Raw genomic sequence first — 21,317 nt, 5'->3', positions numbered from 1 at the left:
CTTAAAGCTAGTGAGGGAGATAAGTGTTTCCAGTTTCAGAGATTTTTGTAGTTTGTTCCAGTCATTGGCAGCAGAGAACTGGAAGGAGAGGCGGCCAAAGGAGGAATTGGCTTTGGGGGTGACAAGTGAGATATACCTGCTGGAACGCATGCTACGGGTGGGTGCAGCTATGGTGACCAGCGAGCAGAGAAGGCGGGTCTTTACCTAGCAGGGTCTTGTAGATGACCTGGAGACAGTGTGTTTGGTGACGAGTATGAGGCGAGGGCCAGCCAACGAGAGCGTACAGGTCGCCGTGGTGGGTAGTATATGGGGCCTTGGTGACAAAATGGATGGCACTGTGATAGACTGCATCTAATTTGTTGAGGAGGGTGTTGGAGGCTATTTTGTAAATGGCATCGCCGAAGTCGAGGATCGGTAAGATGGTCAGTTTTACGAGGGTATGTTTGGCAGCATGAGTGAAGGTTGCTTTGTTGGGAAATAGGAAGCCAATTCTAGATTTAACTTTGGATTGGAGATGTTTGATGTGAGTCTGGAAGGAGAGTTTACAGTCTAACCAGACACCTAGGTATTTGTAGTTGTCCACATATTCTAAGTCAGAACCGTCCAGAGTAGTGATGCTGGACGGGCAGGCAGGTGCAGGCAGCGATCGGTTGAAGAGCATGCATTTAGTTTTACTTGTATTTAAGAGCAGTTGGAGGCCACGGAAGGTGAGTTGTATATATGGTATATGGTGTGCTGCACGAGTTTGCGATTTTAGATTGTCACACACATTGACCAGGTCACATCCACCAAACGGGAGCAAACGTCTGTCAAAGACTGGGGAATCGTGTAATTCAGTACAAACCGTCACGCAATGTAAAAAACGTTGAAGCGAACTGAATGCATCCCAGGTTACACAGTAATTTTTTTTGTATCACAAGAGTCCTCATGACAGCCTTAGAATTTTTTTTAAAGCATATTTTCTCATTAAAACATTGCCCTCTCCTCTCTATATAAAAAAATGGTTTCCAGTCTTTTGGTTCTTGAAAGCCTCGGAGCTCAAAATTTTCCTGAAAACCTTAACTGACTGAATAACACAACTGGCCCTCTTTTCACTCCAATCCATTCAAGTAGTTTAGTGCTGCCTGATTTGTGCTTTTTGAGGTCGGTTCGGTTTTAGTTCGATTAAAAAATATGAACGTTTTCCGATTTCAATATTTTTGAAATAATGACAAATTATTTTCATTTTAATGCATATTACAAAGCCAAAAATAAGAGTTCTCTATTCTCCCCATACTGTAACGTTGCTGTCGGGCAATAATTTTGCTAGTTTTTCAAAGTAGATAACGTATACTTTCACGAACCGTCTCTATCCCTCGTTCCCATCGTGTTGTGTACATTTCTCTCACCCGGTGGCTTATGCGGTCGGTGTGTATCTAACCGAACATAGCAGGCATAAGTGTATCCATCTCTGTCCGAGCCAAAAAAGAACAGGCACAGTGGATTATGGTCATTGCTGTTAATTATCACGTTTGTGCGCTGAACTATGTTGAATATGTCTTAATGAAAACTACAACTCCCTTCAGCCCAGTGTCCGATATAGTTCTCCACTTAACTTCTCTCGTGAATGATTTGATTTCTCTCTAGAGGAACAACTAGTTGGGCTCACCCAAAAAAAAATATATAGATTCAAGTAATTGAAATGACGTCTGTCAATTAGTTGTTTAATAACCGGTTAAATCGCTCATCACCAAAGTAGTTACACCAACCTTTGTATATTTAAGCATACTAAGGTAATGGAGGAACCCTGGTTTTTGAAGCAGAAAGTAAAAGCTGTCTTCTATTTCTACCCAGATTTAAGGAGGATATGTGGAAGTCTACTTGTGCAATTTAATAAAAAGGTTTCTAACAAATCAGCAATAAAAATACAACATAAAAAGCACTGAAGACTGAAAATAAGTCAAATAATGTGAAAGTAAAATGGTTTATTTTACAACTATTTTTAAACTAAATAAACCTGAGGTAAATATTTAATTTGCAGTTATGTGATTTCTCTTGTAAATGTTACATTTGGTGATTCCATAGTGTTCAGCAAGCAAACTCCATGCAAACCTCACGAGTTCTAGAAGTTAGGCTATACAAATGTAATTTCAAACAAGTGGTTTTGGAATCCACTAACATGATCTAGTTAATTTAAGACAAATGGCATATTACAAGCGTATTCATCTTCATACAATAGACTATGAGACTATACAATAAAGGAAAATGAATATTAACAAAGAAGCATATATAAAATTAAAAACATTTACATGGCCAAACCTGATGGGGAGATAAACATTATGAGGGTTTTAGAAAGGTTTATTATTCACTCTAATCAACCTGGTGGAACCAGCCTGATAGCTGTGTTCACCATTCCATTTAACTTACGTGCAGTGAAAGAGAATGGAAAATGTAGCAACCAGGCTGGTTCCACCAGGCTACCAATCTATTGCATCAGTGTAGAATCTGTTCTGGGTATATCCCCATGGTCATGTAAATCTCTTTTAGGAGTAGTAGGGCTGTGTCTTCAGACTCCCTGCAAAAAGAAAGGCACAAATAAATATGAATGACTACAAACTGAATTATTTGTCAAACAGAATACATCAACTTAAAATAGATCAGCTGTGTAGAGAAGACAAACAATCCAAGCCATAGAGTGGGTTTCAGCCTCAGATTCAAAACTCTTAAGCAGTAGACTCAAAATCGGCATTAGTGGTTATTGAGAATAAAACATCATATGGCTAAATTTTAATCATGCTGAAGCTACAAACAACCACACACAAGTATAACCTCGTGTGGAGCGCCCAAGAGGCAGAATGATACGAGTGGCTGATCCAGCCAAGGCCCACATTAAAAGTATTCAACAGTGCACAGTCACCATTTCCACCTTAATGTAAAAGTGCCAGAACCGATATTCATACCAGTAGCACAGGTGACTCTGCAGGGCGAAAAGGTATTCGTTGAAGCTCTCGATGGGCTTCTCTTGTAGGACATAGTCGATGCGGTTCCCCCCGTTCAGCATTCCTATTTTCATCTGGGCCTCCTCTTCTCTCAGCAGCTCAGGACTCTCCACTATCCTGTGTTCTGCAACTAACCAAAGTTTTTACAAGTTAACACCCTCCCCACCATACAAATAAACCAAAATACCAATATTTCATTACTTATTTAATCACTGTGCCCTTATGCTCACCATCGCTGTGTGCATGCTTCTCCTCCTCCTCCTTGATCTGATTGGCCACCATGGCGAGCTCGGCCGCCAGCTGGGCGTTGGAGGTGTGAGCGCGGGCAAAGTCGTTGAGGGTCTGCCAGGCACTCCTCACGGAGCTGATGAAGCCGTGCTTGAGGTCCGAACCCATGCGGGACAGACTCTCCTTCAGCTCTGCCATACACAAACAATCCATCATGTAAACCCCTCACAGTCATTATCCTAAAACAAATTACCAATGGTTGACAATGGTAGGGTAAGAAATAGAAAATAAATCTGAGGATAAAATAGCCAGTAGTTCCATACCAAGATGCAGCCTCTTCCTCCCTTTGTGATGTGGAATCAGAACAGGTTTCAAGTCCAAGTCTGGCAAGATCATGGGCTCAATCCTGTAAGCAACTGGGTCCAGCTAAAACAAACCAGAAAGAGCAAGCAAAAATTTTAACATTTAGAACAAAAAAACAAAAACAATTTGATTACACCCTTGCATATGAATGAATGTACAGTATTTGCTACCCTGGTCTACTTTAATGAAACACATTGGCATTAACCATGTCACAGCTCAATCAAATGCATTTATGAAGTCATTTGTATGTAAACAGTTGTCAAAGTGCTTTATAGCTGACAGTGTATGTCATCACATACAGTATGTCATCTGCATGCACACCCATACTCCAGGAAAGATATATCTGGGAAAGATTGGCTAACCGGATGGTAAATGTTGAAGAATCCCTTGCATGTGGGTAGCTGGTAGTTTTCCTCTATCTTCTTCAGCCCTCGCACTGTGAGGAACATCCCTATGGGAGATCCCAGGGCAAAGAAATTCACCGGTTCAAAGTCCAGAGTGTGGTACACAACAGACACCTATGGAGCAGAACACCAACACCAGACAAGACAGTGCTTTTAGATAACTACACTGAACAACAATATAAAAACAGACATCCAACAATTTCAAAGATTCTACTGAGTTAGTTCATATAAGGAAATCAATAAATGTAAATAAATGAATTAGGCCCTAATCTATGGATTTTACATGACTATGAATACAGATATGCATTTCTTGGTCACAGATACCTTAAAAAAAAGTAGGGGCGATCAGAAAACCAGTCAGTATCTGGTGTGACCACCATTTGCCTCATGCAGCGCAACATCTCCTTCGCATAGAGTTGATCAGGCTGTTGATTGTGGCCTGTGCAATGTTGTCCCACTCTTCTTCAATGGCTGTGCGAAGTTGCAGGATATTGGTGGGTGTCTGGTGAGAGGGAGTCTGTCTGGTGAGTATGCTGACCATGGAAGAACTGGGACATTTTCAGCTTTCAGGTTGTTGGATCGATTCCCCGAGCTGACAAGGTAAAAATCTGTCGTTCTGCCCCTGATCAAGGCAGTTAACCTACTGTTCCCTGGGCGCCGAAGACGTGGATGTCGATTAAGGCAGCCCCCCGCACCTCTCTGATTCAGAGCTAAATGCAGAAGACATTTCAGTTGAAGGCATTCAGTTGTACAACTGACTACGTATCCCCCCTTTCCATTACCATGCTGAAACATGAGGTGATGGCAGCGGATGAATGACACGACAATGGACTTAGGATCTCGTCATGGTATTGCTGTGCATTTAAATTGCCATCGATAAAATGCAATTGTGTTCGTTGTCCGTAGCTTATGCCTGCCCATATCATAACCCCACTGCCACAATGTTGACATCAGCAAACCGCTCGCCCACATGACGTCCTCAGTTTCATCAGCTGTCCGGGTGGCTGGTCTCAGACGATCCTGCCGGTGAAGAAGCCGGATGCGGAGGTCCTGGGCTGTTGTGGTTACACGTGGTCTGCGGTTGTGAGGCCGATTGGCCATACTGCCAAATTCTCTAAAACAACGTTGGAGGCAGCTTATGGTAGAGAAATGAACATTAAAATATCTGGCAACAGCTCTGGTGGACATTCCTGCAGTTAGCATGCCAATTGCACGCTCCCTCAATGTAATGATCATGCTGTTTAATCAGCTTATTGATATGCCACATGGGTCAGGTGGATGGATTATCTTGGCAAAGGAGAAACACTCACTAAGAGGGATGTAAACAAATGTATGCACAAAATTTGAGAAAATTCTATTTTTGTGGGTATGGAACATTTCTGGGATCTTTTATTTTAGCTCATGAAACACTTATCATGTTGCGTTCATATTTTTGTTCAGTGTACTTTAGATCCACACACACACCACATAATCTTTTCATGGCCAGGTATCCCTTGGGAAAGAGGTCTTCTGACCTCAATGGGACTTCCTGGATAAATAAGGGTTAGATAAAAAATGTAATGCTTTGAGGGAAAAAGATGTGTCCTAATGAAAATTAATGCTTATGCATGACATAACAGAAAGGCTGTAGACTAACATCATTAGGTCAGGATTCTGATCAACGGTAACCTGCATTAGCTTTTGTTTAGGCGTGTCGGAGGTGTAACTGCGTTAGAGCTGTAAAATCGGTGAGCAGCTTCTCTTGTGGTCACTGTTACGAAACCACACCTGTCCTTATATCCCACCCGCGTTAGAAGTTCAGAACGAGAAAGTGTAGGCTATATAGAAATAATAACACTGATCATTAAATTAAATTAAAGCGATTTATATTAGCCTAATCGAGGTGTAGATTACATTACACATTCCAGTGTTCGAACGTGTAACGCGGCTGCATTGGATTTCTACAAATGCATCTTAGTGCATCCAATGGCAATGTCTGCAATACGTAAAACCAGGAGCCGCTTGAGGATTTGACAGCTCTAACGCAGTTACACCTTCGACACCGCTGTTCTGATTGAATCCTGACAGAGGTTTAGGTTTACCTGTCCAGTGCCAACATCAAAGTAGTTGTAATCCACATGGACAGAGGAGTAAGTCCCGCCAACAGGAAGCTTCGTGGTGCCTGGCCCTGGGAGGGGCTCGCTTGATTGGGCAGGGACAACCTCTTGACTGGCCACTTTAACTTCTGCTGCCTTCTTCTCTTGTGCTACCTGACAAAAGGAGTCCGAAGATTGAAGGCACATGAACACACGATTATGTTTAGTTGTCACTGTTTTAACCATCACTGGATCGTTGTTCAGTAGGGCACACTGTAGCGAAACATTTAGCAATAGAAAACAGAACTTTGTATTCTAAGTTCAGGTAGCACCGCCCCGTTTCAAAACATTTTCTTCCTATTGAACACAGCCCTGGTGTCTGAGCGAAAAAGACGATTAAATGATCACCTGCTTAATTGCTCTTTCTTTGACAAACTTGGCTATTTTCTTCCTTGGCCCCAATGGAATGCTCATCTCTTTCAGGTCCTCAACTGTGCACATAAGCTAACAGAATATAGGAGAGAGGAAATTAGATTGCAACCACTGACTCTATGATATGGTCTAGGGAGTCATTGCAATATATAATTTAATAATTTAATTTCGGTTCCTGGGACATTTCACTCAAAAGTCAGTTATTTTCAGACCTCATATGTTGTTCTGTTCAGATAAGCCCATACCAATTTGTTTTGTAGATCCAGCTATATCCATATAGCCACAATCAAAAATGAAAAGATAAGCATAGTAAATAATATTTTCCATTCATTTGGGGTAGGAATCATGATTGATTTAGGCATAAAGCTGGATCTACACAACCAATGGCGTGACTCACCTAGACTTTTGAGATCTGAAAACATCTGTCAAACTTTTTATTTTGGAGTGTAATGTCTCTTTAACAGTGTGATAAGTATTGAAAGTAAATATCAATAACTGTATGGGTTCATGACAAGCAAGGATGGTTCTTACAAAAGATTCAAGGTCAATCTTCTCCTGTTCTAAAGTGCTCTGGTACTCAGACAGGCCCAGATGTTCCAAAGCAGAAGAAAGATCGACAAACTCCTCCCCTTCCTCTTTAGGCTCCTCCTCCACAGCAGCATGTGAAGTAGCAACAGCAGGGGAAGCCACCTGCTTTAAGGAGAAGTGGGAAACTCTAGGTTATACTACTATTGTTACACTCTCTGGTGTCACCTAAATAATGAAATAAACGATGTTTGGATAGTTATGGACCCACTACCTGTTTGGTGTCTGCAGGGTGGCCCCCATTAGCAGTTGGCATGGTTTGCAAAGGTAAGCCATTCTTCTGGTTTGACAGCAAGTCGAAAAGTATGAGAGAACCTACAAACAAACATTCAGAGAGACAGGTTTGTCCAAATCTTTCTCACATGACTAAGCTAAAAGTATGAACACTTGGGGATGCTTTCCCGGACCCAGATTAATGCTGCGTTTAGATGGTATGAGGCAGACGGCAAACCGGATGTCATTGTTTTCAATAAGGACACAATGGTATATTCCATCAGCCGCCACGGTAGATGGGACTTGCCGTCAGAGTTCAAATCTTTCAACTTTTGTCATCTGCTGTACCGTTGTTCTCTACCGGATGTTGATTTGCACTGATCGCTTACTGAAATCCCCATAGCAATGCATACCATTGTGCTAGCTTGCTTTTGCCGTCACCCTCTTTCTTGTCCCGCTATGTCGACTGATATGACGGTTTTTGCGTCCCCCTAAACACAGCATAAGCCTAGTCCTGGCCTAAAAAACACAAAGGTTTTTAATCCAGGACTAGGCTTTATCTGGGTCTGGAAAAGTGTCCCTTGGTGTTTGTACCTAAACTATGTCCGGATACTGAAATGTCTCCTGTGAAGTCTGGGTTCCGCTGCAAGAACAGGGCATAGATCCTGTTAATCTCCAGGGCGACTGTGTCCATGATGGTCTGACAGTAGGTGGGGCTGTTGTAGAACAGCACATCTAGGAGGGTCTCGTTAGTGAAGTGACGCAGACGACCTGTGCTGGGCAGGGTGATCTTCTTTATCCTCCTAAAACAACAGTAGGAAATTGATTGAGTCAGAGAGATTAGCTGTGTCTGAAAACTTTACTAGACATCAAATCCTTGCTTCCTCCATCCTTGTTTCCTCAATTCCTCTCAAGGCACATTGGAGGAGAGGATCTAAGGTCCCTCCCTTGGACCTCTTCCTTCAATGAACTTTGAGAGAAATTGAGGAAATGAGGACAAAGGAAGCATTAGCAAGGTTTTGACAGCTAGTAACATTTTGTGATACAGCCATTTGTACAAGCTTGCCACTCAGGTCAGCACAGATGTTTTGTTTTACAATATAATTTCCCTATCCCACAAAGAACAGGCCCTATTCCCAAGTGTATGAACGTCCTCAAATTCCATTAGTGTCTCCTCACTTGTCCACCCCTGTGGCATCCCCATGCAGGGCCGTGTGCCACTGAACAGGAAGGAACTCCACTCGGCTGATGACATGCTCGTCCTGCGCCTTCTTAAAGTGACTCTGCAGCAGCTTCAGCGATACACTCCGGAAGTCATCCACTGTGAACACAAGGAACACACATTTGTAATACTCTATCTGGGGTAGTATGGAGTACTAAATGGATATTCAACACAATGACATTCAATAAACGCTATTAATTATTGCTGGGCATAGTAAACAACAACATAACAGGAAGAACATACCATGACATATACCATTCAGGACATAAACAAGCACATCCATAATACAATATTATTATAGCTCTGGGAAATATAGAGGCTATATGGAGAAATCACACATACCACACTCCACCATGCTCCTGAACCTCAGGTCACAGACTGGACCGATGCCATGCACCATGAACACCAAGTGATCCACCTGAGGGAGCTCCCCATCAGGAACTTCGTCATGGTCATCATCGATGCCCCTCTTGACCACCCTGGGTCTGGTCTGTCCATCCTGGGTCGTACCCCACTCATCTGGCATGTCGGAGGGCTGGAATTGTACTATCACCTGTTGAAAGACATAAAAAGGCCTTTTCACAAACTAGAAATACAGTCATGTCTGGGTCTGCAAACAAAGTCAACTCAAAACCATTATGTTATTTTTCCTTACGGTCTTGATCAGTGTTCACAATTGGTAACTAATGGTGCTTGTTTTAATGAATTCCAAAGAACAAAACAAGTTATGAATAAGTTACTACTTTGTGATTACCATGTTACCATGTAATTTTAGTAAACACCTGGTAATTCTGCACCGTAAAATTAAGGCCTACCAACATACCTTTGGATTGTGCATGACAATGGTTTCCCCTGATGGGAACTCCAGCCGACGGTGCCATTGATTGGTTGACACAGCTTTCTTATATTCTCCCTACATAGAGAAGACAGCCAATCAAACAAAGCTCAGACATAACAGTCACCTATCAGTCCACTCTCAGGGATAAAACCTAACACACCACATGGTCAGCTGTATTATAATTTGGGTAACAGTGAGACAAAACCTGGGTATTGTTCATTAGGGCACACTGTAGTAAAACATAGCAAAACTTTTGCAATGGAAAACAAACAAGCGTTTTCAGAAGTACATCCCTTTTTATGACCATTTTCCTTCATAAGGAACATGACCCTGGTCAACACAAGGTCCTGTTTTTTTTAGCGATGCGACAAACCTCTAGCTTCTCGCTGAACTCCTCTGAGTAGGGGATGAAGCGGCTGTCTGAGTCTCCCTTGTAGAACCAGGTGCAGCGCCGCACCTCTGTAGGTTCCTCCTCCCAGAATACAGCTGTTCGTATGCGGTCATAGAGCTGCACATCGTAGCGCCCTCCGTCTGTGCACACAATCACGTTCTCAGGGTCCGGTTGCACTAGAGGAGAATAAAAAAAATGTAGTCTTTGTCTTTTTCTCACAGATATTTGCTTTACGTACCAGAAAATGCAGTGCGACAGGAAAAGATTCACGACAAAAGGAGTTCAAATCAAAGTGTATTTGTCACGTGCGCCGAATACAACAGGTGTAGACCTTACAGTGAAATGTTTACTTACAGGCTCTAACCAATAGTGCAAAAAAGGTGTTAGGTGAACAATAAGTAAAGAAATAAAACAACAGTGAAAAGACATATGCTTGACAACATACAATTTTATGAAAAACAAAAAATAACAGACTCATGAGATGATCAGGTTTCTGTGAGTGTGCATAAATTAGGGTCGTGTTTATTAGTGCATGCAACGGATAATGTTTCAAAACATTTTGAAATGCTCGCTGCACTGTTTAACCAGAGAGCTTTAACAAATTGCTAGGCCTAAATAAACAAGAGAGCAATGCAAAGTCAACTTGGATAACTATACTATGAATGGCTCTAATGTAGTAGAAATCAGATCCTTCATCTCACCTGAATTATAGATCTCCTCCAGCTGAATGGAGTCCAGGATACTGAAGGGAAGCCAGGCGCTCTTGGACTCCACTTGTTTGCAGAAGAACCAGTGAGGCTGAACAGCCTCGTACACGTTGTATTGCATCACTTGATTGGCTGGGACCAGTGCTCCAGCCGTGGCGGAGTGTTGGGCCATAGGGGGAGGCCCCTGAATCTGTGTGGGGGAGGGCTGAAGGGAGAGTAAAGACATATATATATTAGCCTGATTGTCAGGCAATAAATAGCAAGATAAACCAGTGAATGCTAACACCCTATCAGAGTGGAGTTGTTTACCTTTGTGAATGTGGAAGGTGCCGATTGGAATGTTGGAGCTGGAGAGCCCACAGTGTACGGATTCTGCTGCGGCGGTGGATGGAATAGCGACTGGACCTCTGGAGCTGGCATATAGGGTTTGGTTCTGCTGCTGAGGGGTGTGTGACGGTACGGATTATAACTCTGATCGGGGGCTTGTGGAGGGGGTGGGGTCACTGTGCTAGGGGGAGGAGTGTAGCTTCCCATGGGTTTCTGATGAACACCAGTGCCAAATGGCTGTGGCACAGCAGGGTTGGAGTTGATTAGTGGGACAGGGGGTGTTGGGGCCATGCTAGCAACACTGGGAACAGAAGTTGGTCCCGATGTCGCGAGGGATACTGAGAGTGACGCTGGTGGTGGACATGCCGGCTGATGACCGATGGAGGCAAATGGGTCACCACTGTTCACGGGACTGGAGAAGTAGCTAAACGTGGATGGTGCTGGGGCATTTCCAGAGGCCTGGCCAAGAAAGCTGTCTTCTTCTCCGACATCTGCAGTATCATCTTGGAAAAACAGAAAATTTGAGCAACTGAGTTACTGCAGTAGATTTGAACAGTACATTCATTCTAAATGTGCGCAATGTCAACAATCCAATGTGAATCCACCCTTTGAGAAACTCAACTGACTAATTAACTACAGACAAACAAGGGTTCTGTTGATACGACAGTTCTGTTGACCTGACACTGCTGTAGATAGCTGAGGAACGCTGAACTAAATTATCTTATATCGAGGCGTTTTGATAACTGGTCTCACGATTTGCTAGCACCAACATTGAGTCACCATAACTCAATACTTATATATACACACAGCTCTGGAAAAATTAAGAGACCACTGCAAAATTATCAGTTTCTCTGGTTTTACTATTTATAGGTATGTGTTAGGGTAAAATTAATATTTCTGTTTTATTCTATAAAACTACTGACAACATTTCTCCCAAATAAAAATATTGTCATTTAGAGCATTTATTTGCAGAAAATGACAACTGGTCAAAATAACAAAAAAGATAGTGTTGTCAGAACTCGAAAAATGCAAAGAAAATAAGTTCATATTCATTTTTAAACAACACAATACTGATGTTTTAACTTAGGAAGAGTTCAGAAATCAATATTTGGTGGAATAACCCTGATTTTCAATCACAGCTTTCATGTGTCTTGGCATGCCAGTCTTTTCCATTGATGTTGGGTGACTATGCCACTCCTGGCGCAGAAATTCAATCAGCTTAGCTTTGTTTGATGGCTTGTAACCATCCATCTTCCTCTTGATCACATTCCAGAGGTTTTCAATGGGGTTCAGATCTGGAGATTGGGCTGGCCATGACAGGGTCTTGATCTGGTGGTCCTCCATCCACACCTTGATTGACCTGGCTGTGTGGCATGGAGCATTGTCCTGCTGGAAAAAACAATCCTCAGAGTTGGGGAACATTGTCAGAGCAGAAGGAAGCAAGACTTCTTCCAGGACAACCTTGTACGTGGCTTGATTCATGCGTCCTTCACAAAGACAAATCTGCCCGATTCCCGCCTTGCTGAAGCACCCCCAGATCATCACCGATCCTCTACCAGATTTCACAGTGGGTGCGAGACCTGGAGAGGCCTACAAGCCACAGTGTCTCACACCCACTGTGAAATTTGGTGGAGGATCGTTTAAAAATGTTTTTTTTGTGTGTTGGCTATTTAGAAATTGTATAAGATTAGCCAAGTCAGTTGAATGAGAGAGAGAGACAACTGAAAACTGTATTGAAGAAAGATGCACCAGATAAACTAACTCATTTTAAATCTTCAATGTTTCAGACTCCATTCTTCTCGCTCTACCCTATCCAGGTCCCAAGGTTTAAGAGGGTGCACTACATCATGTGTGTTGTGGTTTTTCAGTTTGAACTAAAGGGGTTTAAGAGGGTATGCTTTTGGTCACTTTACCCGAAAAACAGTGGGACACAGGCCCTCATCATACAATGTAAACAACTACCATGCTTACATGTTTTACTACATGCTGCTAATACAAAACCATGGTATTTTTTTCTTTGTACTACCATGGTTAATTTGGGTACCATGGTAGCTATTACAATTTAAAAAATTGCATGATTTTTTAGCAGGTAAATACCATGGTACTGCCATGGTAGTGACACCAAAAAATAATCTTTGTACTACCATGGTACATTTTTGTAGGGGTCTTCACAGTCACTACTATTCCATAAGGTGTACATTTATATGTTTTTTAAATCTGATTTTGCGACTTGCATGAGTTAGTTACTTGATGTGGAATAGAATTTCATGTAGTACTGCGCGCCTCCCATTGTCTTTTCTGGACTTGGGAACTGTGAAGAGACCAATGGTTGCATGTCTTGTGGGGTATGCATGAGTGTCTGAGCTGTGTGCTAGTAGTTTAAACAAACAGCTCGGTGCACAGAGCTCCTGTAAATGTGTATATTTTTTGTTGTTTTTGATAACGTTTTGTTTTTATTGCATATATCTGGCGTTTTTGAGCCACGGATCTGCAGATTGACTGACAGGTTAATACTTTTTGGCTTGGCTAGCTAGCTTTTGTTTGAAAAATATATCTGGACAGAGTACCATCTTTTTTGTTTCACCTGAACTTTTGAAAACATAATTTGAGTAGTGGCATAAAGCGTGAGAATGGGAGCTAGAGGAATACAGCGTTGCTGAGTGAGAGGACTTGTAGAGAGGACGACTGACTATTATTCTGAACTTTGTGTGGTGACCTTTCTGGCGCCCAGAGCTGCTGAGGCGTCACCCAAGTGGTGCTACACAGAGTGGAAGAGAAGTCCAGTAACTGTAAGACTTAGGCTGGTTGCCAGACTTTCCCTCTACAAGATCATCAGCAGACTCCATCATCATCTACCATCCTCTGTCCAGCTCTCTCCGCTCAAATCAAGCTTTATTTCTACAGCACATTTCAGACATGGAATGCAATGCAATGTGCTTCACAGAAGAAAAAAAACTATGAACATTTACTACACAATAAGCATTAGAGGATACAAAACTAAAGAATAACAATAAAAACTGAATGACTAAAAAGCAACCTATGGAAAGAAAGCTAAAAAGGTGTGTTTTAAGATCTCTTTTAAATAAGTCCACAGTTTCAGCTCCCCTCAGGTCCTTCTGGTAGGCTATTCCAGATGCTGGGGGCATAGTACCTAAAGGCTGCCTCTCTATGCTTCAGTTCAAGCCATGAACAGACCCTCTCCATCTTCGGAGGATGCCGCTTTCAAAGATTTGGCCACTACTGGTTGACCCATCATGACATATTGCTTTTTAGTTTTTTTTGCTCTTGAAGCACTTTGAGATTCTACAAAAAGTGCCATAGAAATGTAATAAATTATTATTATTCAACATGTCAATACATTTCACAAATACATGTAGAGATGAAAACAATCTCTCCTTTGAGAGCTAAGCGATCCTCAGCTAAGCTGTAGCAACTGTTATTCTACTTATTTACCAAGTTATTAAAACAATTCCAAAAGAAATGTCCTGATATCTAATAGATTGCAGAGATTTATTCACAAGTTTAAAATATGTAATGGGCTTGTGGACAGCTAACTCTCAAACTCTAGGCGGCATTCTACCAACAGTTCTCAGCCAGCGTCGCAGCCGACTACTGCCTCATGTGAACTACTACTTATTCGATGAGGTTTAACGGCAGTTGGCATCCAATAAATGTTGCATTACCGCCACCTACTAGACTGGAGTACAATTCCCTTGTACTTTTTCCCCCCAAGCAAATACCCTACCATCTAACACTACACTCATTTATATTTATTATAATAAAATAACCACTATTTACATCTATTTAGTCCTACCTCAGGTCTACAACCTGAAAGGATGGAACACCACCACTTAACACACCCTGTAAGTCTTCTGATGTCAAGTCTCACACACCCAAATATACCTTTCTGAAGCTGCCACCACAACCTCGATTTTCTACAACTTAGGTACCATCTCTGCAAGTACAGTTGATAATCATTGCTATAAATGCAAAAAAATCCAATCTTACTGAAACACATCACTTGTTGGCCTATCCCTCTGTACTGGTACATATCTACTACTCACACCACATCTCTCAGGATCCCTCCCCCTTGACCCATCTACTTTCTTCACTGCTTCAGCATATGACAACTTCTGCACTACTCTAACCCTGGAAACCTCAACCTGCCTCTCTCGCACAGGACATGTCTGATCCCCAGCCCCATGGGCACCCCTACAATTAACCACTACTTTCCCCAATGTTACAGATTCCTTCGTCTCACGTCATGTGAACTACAATCGCCACGCTGTGTTTGAACGTTTCGAAACGTCAATAATCAGCGAGAAAGAATCCTTAAAATAAAAAATATACACTTACTGTACCAGTTTTGCACAGATCAATACTGCTATGGGCGCCTCCATCCAACGAAACGACACTTACGCTACACCAGGGTTAAGGTTACACACAGGTGTTCAGAACATGCTAAATAGCTAATTAGCACAGGTGGTCTCCTCTTTTTCCGTAAACAAGCGTTGTAAACATGGAGATATGGCCGTGTGGGAACACTAACCCTATCAAGGTGTGTATCAATTTACCATTTTGTTTTGTTTTTATTATTTGTCGCTTATTTGAAAGATAAGGTTCCAAAACTGTACCGCCAGCGATGCATGTTCAGACCGAGCGTCGGGGATCTTAACAAACCATTCCTGCAAAAGACGCCTTTGTCCAATGACTCTTATGAGTAATGTAACTGAGAGTCACGCATGATCAAGTGCTAGTTGACAGCTAACTAACTAGTAGTTAGTTGGCTAGCTAGCTGTCATGTTAGTCATTGAATTCCTAGGGGCCCTGCTGTGCCTGGCTTGGCGTTATCTTACCTCCTGATAACACCGCTGTACCACTGGCCTGGCTGACAGGTATGACAGGTAAATTGAAGTTGAACTCCGGTGCCGCAGAAAAGAGTAAATTTGCGCTGGAATTCGGCACATTATTAGTTTTCCTATCAGCCATTTTCACCCCAAATTACACGTAGCAAAGCTTATTTTACTGCCGGAGCAGCATAATTTCACAACCCGGATGTCAGACGTAGTTCTCAGTGCTGGCGTTTGCACAAATTCACTGATCTGTTATACAAGTGATAAACTCAAGCCATAAACAGTACAACTACGTGGTCAAGCGTTCCTCGTTAAGTAGGTGCTGAATCTCCGCAAGTTCTTTGCCGTCTTGATGGACCGGGTACGGGAATAAATATATGAGCAAGATTCAGTGCTGCCATCTGCTGCTGTGGCTAAGGTACTGTAATATTATAATTTTTTTAAAGATTAACACAATGTTTCTTATTGACTTTACTCTCTAGTCGACAGCCAACATTATTAACAGAATACTTATTTAAAATGCAATAATATTAAATATATTCTCGAAAATATCCCAACCGTGCCAGGAGAGAGCGAGTCGAGTGATAAAGTTATTGAAGAATAATTATTTATATTTTCTGTACTTTGTTTCATCAGCCCTCCAAAATATTTACTGGTAAACAATGCCTTCATCTCATGATTGGATAAACAATCCCTTGAGCGTTGTCAAAGGGATGTTTGGTAAGCAAACAAATGCTGTGGAGGTGGTGCTAACGAGAATATGTTGGTTCGGGAATTTAGCTAGTTAGCTAGCCACCTAAATAGCTAACTAATGTTAGCTAGCTTCTAAGGATTGGACCCTTTTTCCCCAATTTTCGCCTAAAATGACATACCCAAATCTAACTACCTGTAGATCTGGACCTGAAGCAAGGATATGCATATTCTTGATACCATTTGAAAGGAAACACTTGGATGTTTGTGGAAATGTAAAATTAATGTAGGAGAATATAACACATTAGATCTGGTAAAAGATAATACAAACTAAAAAAGAACATGCGTTTTCTATAAAAAATGTTGTTCCATCTTTGAAATGCAAGAGAAAGGCCATACTTTAAGATATGAGTCTACATCTAAATAAAAAGAGTCCAGCACACCCTTCCTTTGTACATGTTTTCTGTGTGTTTTAATTTCAGGTTCCTTTGTTAAATGATGTTCCCCTACACTACTTGAAGCACCACAGCCTTGTGAAATTCCGTTGTTTGGTCCAAGACATTTTTGATCCAGAGTTCTACATGGGAGTGTATGAGACTGTTGACCCCTCACCCAAGGCCAATGTAAGACCTCTCACTCTTCCATTCCAATGGTACAGTAGCTGCGGAATGCACTATATTACACTGAAGCCTGCCATCTGTGTTATCTGTGTAGACATTTGCCTGCGTGGGCATCTGAGGAAACAGAAATTACATTTAAAATAAATCTATTTCACCTAGACCTGTGTAAATAATCAGTTTTAGTTCTTGTTTTGTAGATGGTACATAGTCAATGTACTTGTTGAAAGTGCATAGTCAATTTACTGTAATTGTTGAAAGTAAACTCGGCAAAAAAAGAAACGTCCTCACTGTCAACTGCGTTTATTTTCAGCAAACTTAACATGTGTAAATATTTGTATGAACATAATATTCAACAACTGAGACATAAACTGAACAAGTTCCACAGACGTGTGACTAACAGAAATGGAATAATGTGTCCCTGAACAAAGGGGGAGTCAAAATCAAAAGTAACAGTCAGTATCTGGTGTGGCCACCAGCTGCATTAAGTACTGCAGCGCATCCCCTCCTCATGGACTGCACCAGATTTGCCCGTTCTTGCTGTGAGTTCCCGGACATTTCTGGGGAGAATGGCCCTAACCATCACCCTCCGATTCAACAGGTCCCAGACGTGCTCAATGGGATTGAGATCCGGGCTCTTCGCTGGCCATGGCAGAACACTGACATTACTGTCTTGCAGGAAATCACGCACAGAACGAGCAGTATGGCTGGTGGCATTGTCATGTTGGGGGTCATGTCAGGATGAGCCTGCAGGAAGGGTACCACATGAGGGAGGAGGATGTCTTCCCTGTAACGCACAGCGTTGAGATTGCCTGCAATGACAACAAGCTCAGTCCGATGATGCTGTGACACACCGCCCCAGACCATGACGGACCCTCCACCTCCAAATCGATCCCGCTCCAGAGTACAGGCCTCGGTGTAACGGTCATTCCTTCGACGATAAACGCGAATCCGACCATCACCCCTGGTGAGACAAAACCGCGACTCGTCAGTGAAGAGCACTTTTTGCCAGTCCTGTCGACGGTGGGTTAGTGCCCATAGGCGACGTTGTTGCCGTGATGTCTGGTAAGGACCTGCCTTACAACAGGCCTACAAGCCCTCAGTCCAGCCTTTCTCAGCCTATTGCGGACAGTCTGAGCACTCATCAGTGATTGTGCGTTCCTGGTGTAACTCGGGCAGTTGTTGTTGCCATCCTGTACCTGTCCCGCAGGTGTGATGTTCGGATGTACCGATCTTGTGCTAGTGTTGTTACACGTGGTCTGCCACTGCAAGGACGATCAGCTGTCCGTCCTGTCTCCCTGTAAAGCTGTCTTACAGGCTGACTACACCGCTCGCGCACCCACACTGCTCGCGAGCATCTGTGTTGCCAAGGGCTAAAATTGAAATCAGTTCTATTTCTGACGCAGACCGCGCTGCAAATCCTTCCTCTCCCACCTTCTCATTGGTTTATAGGAGCAGGTACCCACGCGCCATCTCCTCATTGGTTATACCCACGTGGGTGACTGAAAGACGAACGAGGTCAGTGTCGGTAATGCACCTAATTTATGAAAGTTGGCAATCGCAATATAAAGTTGAGAAGAAAAAGCCTGGAAGGAAGAGAGATGACTAGAAATGATTCGGTTGGCCGTATTTATGTGTGGATTAATTGGCGGAGTAGAGGACCTTGTGCATTTCAGGTAAAATAACAACTCAATGTTTATATCCCAGGACAAATTAGCTAGCAACAGCAAGCTAGCTAAATAGGACAAATTGGCTAGCAAGTGCAAGCTAACTAGCTAAATTGCCATAAATGTTTAATGCTTTTCGACCTGTCCCCAAATTAATATAATTGGTTAAGTTTGTTTTGATATTTTAATCTGCGTGTCGTGATCGCATTTGGTGTGGGGAGACAAAATAAATGTATGCATGATGGCGCACACGCACAGCCGGTTTGGGTTCCGTGTTAGGAGTCTCACAGTACGGACATTGCAATTTATTGCCCTGGCCACATCTGCAGTCATCATGCCTCCTTGCAGCATGCCTAAGGCACGTTCACGCAGATGAGCAGGGACCCTGGGCATCTTTCTTCTCGTGTTTTTCAGAGTCAGTAGAAAGGCCTCTTTAGTGTCCTAAGTTTTCAGAACTGTGACCTTAATTGATTTTCTCTGTAAGCTGTTAGTGTCTTAACGACAGTTCCACAGGTGCATGTTCATTAATTGTTTATGGTTCATTGAACAAGCATGGGAAACAGTGTTTAAACCCTTTACAATGAAGATCTGTGAAGTTAATTTGTAAAAATCCAAATATCTTTGAAAGACAGGGTTCTGAAAAAGGGCTGTAAGGAAATCAGTCAATTGAAATGAGTTCATTAGGCCCTAATCTATGGATTTCACGTGATTGGGCAGGGGTGCAGTCAATGAGTTTTTCCCCAAAAAAGGACTTTCATTACAGACAGAAATACTCCTCAGCACACCCCTCAAACGATCTCGCTGTTGAAGAAGCTGGATATGGATGTCCTGGGCTGGTGCGGTTACACGTGGTCTGTGATTGTGAGGCCGGTTGGATGTACTGCCAAATTCTCTAAAAGGAGGCAGTTTATGGTAGACATTCCTGCAGTTAGCATGCAAATTACGCACTCCCTCAAAACTTGTCACACAACACATTTTAAAGTGGCCTTTTATTGTCTCCAGCACAAGGAGCACCTGTGTAATGATAAGTGTTTAATCAGCTTCTTGAAATGCTCACTAACAGGGATGTAAACAAATTTGTGCAAAAACTTTGAGAAATAAGCTTTATGTGCGTATGGATTAGGGAATCATGTGCTTGAGAGTAACATTGGGTGTTCCAAATCTGAGTGGAGTGGCTTTGAAGTTTGACGGTTTAATTGTGTTGCGCAACATACATCACAAGACTTAATTGTACAGACAGTTTATCAAGTATGTTAAAGTAACTGTGGTTACTGTTTTTTTCTTCTCTTCGCTAGTCTTACCATCTCAGTATGAGCCTCCACACCATGAACAGCCTGCATCTGGTGCCCAAGAAGGACTCCGTGGCTAACCAGCTGGTGAGTGGAGCCTTGCAGCTGGCCAGGAACACCGCCCTCTTCCTGGATGAGATGCAGCTGGAGCAGGGTCAACTGGACACCTCAGGTAACAGGAGGGGGTTCTGGGAACCACAGGGCACATTGAGGAGCAACTAGGGCCAGAGTTTGACCCTGAGCCACTAGGCCCAGGGACGAGGCCCTGCCCAGAAACAACCTCTAGCCTAAGACACTTGTGTAGATCACACATTGGGGTAATTGCTGGGGTAATTGCTCCACCTTGCTCTCTGATAGGCTGGGTAGAATTCTAGACATTGCTTATACCTGTCTTATTCACTCATATCTCCAAGTGGGGGGTAGGGAGAAGGGTTGTTTCTGGGCATGCTGAAAGATGTACTGTACTGCATGGACTGGGAACTAGTTTAAGATACCCACAGAAGTGTCTCTAGCTTTTTGTGCAACAGCCATGGTATATTCATTAATTTAGTATACCAATTGCAGTAGTGCAATGTCATTTAATCCATTGAATAGCCTTGGGTTGTCGTAATATGTTCATAGAAATGTGTCCTGTTGTAGGTGTGCGGAACATCCCGGCTCTGGGGAACCTGATCTCCTGGCAGAAGGTTGATTATGACTTCAACTACCACAAGATGGAATTCCCCTGCAATATTAACGTGCTCATCACGTCAGAGGGCAGATCCCTGCTGCCGGTGAGGACAGAAGGCGTCAAATCAAATTTTATTGGCCACATCCGCAATACCATCTGATAAGTATGTGTGTGTAGTGAAATGCTTGTGTTCCTAGCTCCAACAGTGCAGTAATATCTAACAATTCCCAATACACACAAATCTAAAAGTAAAAGAATGGAATTAAGAAATATATAAATATTAGATTGAGCAATGTCGGAGTGGCATTGACAAATGTAGTGTATACTTATGAGATGACTAAAGCAGTATTTAAACATTATTAAAGTGACTAGTGTTCCATTAGTGGCCAGTGATTCCAAGTCTATGTATATAGGGTAGCAGCCTCTAAGGTGCAGGGTTGAGTAACCGGGTGGAAGATGGCTAGTGATGTCTATTTAAGTCTGATGGCCATGAGATAGAAGCTGTTTTTCAGTCTCTCGGTCCCAGCTTTGATGCACCTGTACTGACCTCGCCTTCTGGATGATAGCGGGGTGAACAGGCTGTGGAGAGGGTTGTTGTCCTTGATCTTTTTGGCCTTCCTGTGATATCGGGTGCTGTAGGTGTCCTGGAGGACAAGTAGTTTGCCCCCGGTGATGCGTTGGGCAGACCGCACCACCCTCTGGAGAGCCCTGCGGGCGGTGCTGTTGCCGTACCAGGCGATGATACAGCCCGACAGGATGCTCTCAATT

General features: G+C 42.7%; 2 protein-coding genes across 5 annotated transcripts in view; one reads left to right on the top strand and one right to left on the bottom strand.

Moving 5' to 3' along the window:
• Positions 1-1,944: 1,944 nt before the first annotated feature.
• Positions 1,945-15,752, bottom strand: LOC139570653 (SEC23-interacting protein-like). 3 transcript variants are annotated; one of them, XM_071392713.1, is made up of 17 exons: positions 15,620-15,752; positions 10,746-11,266; positions 10,431-10,641; positions 9,712-9,905; positions 9,324-9,413; positions 8,843-9,053; positions 8,458-8,599; positions 7,873-8,081; positions 7,280-7,380; positions 7,012-7,173; positions 6,457-6,552; positions 6,055-6,222; positions 3,932-4,087; positions 3,530-3,632; positions 3,209-3,397; positions 2,940-3,108; positions 1,945-2,554 (listed from the first exon to the last, which is right to left on the bottom strand). In XM_071392713.1, exons 1-17 carry the CDS (start codon positions 15,750-15,752, stop codon positions 2,473-2,475), a joined length of 2,937 nt encoding a protein of 978 aa, XP_071248814.1. In that variant the 3' UTR covers positions 1,945-2,472. The 3 variants fall into 3 exon arrangements, with proteins under 3 accessions (XP_071248814.1, XP_071248815.1, XP_071248816.1); XM_071392714.1 differs by having other exon boundaries at positions 7,012-7,170; XM_071392715.1 differs by lacking the exons at positions 1,945-2,554; positions 2,940-3,108; positions 3,209-3,397; positions 3,530-3,632; positions 3,932-4,087 and adding an exon at positions 4,104-5,501.
• LOC139570656 (mini-chromosome maintenance complex-binding protein-like) overlaps positions 15,026-21,317 on the top strand; it is a 30,601-nt gene continuing 24,309 nt past the window's right edge. The window contains exons 1-4 of one of the 2 annotated variants that reach the window (XM_071392718.1): positions 15,026-15,321; positions 16,789-16,929; positions 19,886-20,051; positions 20,519-20,928. In XM_071392718.1, coding sequence (XP_071248819.1) covers positions 15,283-15,321; positions 16,789-16,929; positions 19,886-20,051; positions 20,519-20,709 — 537 coding nt within the window. In that variant the 5' untranslated portion in view covers positions 15,026-15,282 and the 3' untranslated portion in view covers positions 20,710-20,928. Of the gene's footprint in view, positions 15,322-16,088; positions 16,337-16,788; positions 16,930-19,885; positions 20,052-20,518; positions 20,929-21,317 lie in introns of those variants that run through there. The other variant, XM_071392719.1, reaches the window with a different exon arrangement.

The sequence above is a fragment of the Salvelinus alpinus genome, chromosome 3, assembly GCF_045679555.1.
Source record: "Salvelinus alpinus chromosome 3, SLU_Salpinus.1, whole genome shotgun sequence".
Taxonomy (NCBI): Eukaryota; Metazoa; Chordata; class Actinopteri; order Salmoniformes; family Salmonidae; genus Salvelinus; species Salvelinus alpinus.
Note: the sequence above shows the minus strand (reverse complement) of the source record. Positions and strands in the feature narration are given on the sequence as shown.

What these genes read in the sequence shown, in the direction of transcription:
- LOC139570653 (XM_071392713.1), bottom strand. Translation starts at nt 15,752, where the DNA reads ATGGCTGATAGGAAAACTAATAATGTGCCGAATTCCAGCGCAAATTTA. An exon ending in CAGGAGCATGGTGGAGTGTG is followed by an intron (nt 8,600 to 8,842) that starts GTATGTGTGATT and finishes TTGTGTTCACAG; the next exon opens with TGGATGACTTCCGGAGTGTA. An exon ending in GAGGAAGAGGCTGCATCTTG is followed by an intron (nt 3,398 to 3,529) that starts GTATGGAACTAC and finishes TGTGTATGGCAG; the next exon opens with AGCTGAAGGAGAGTCTGTCC.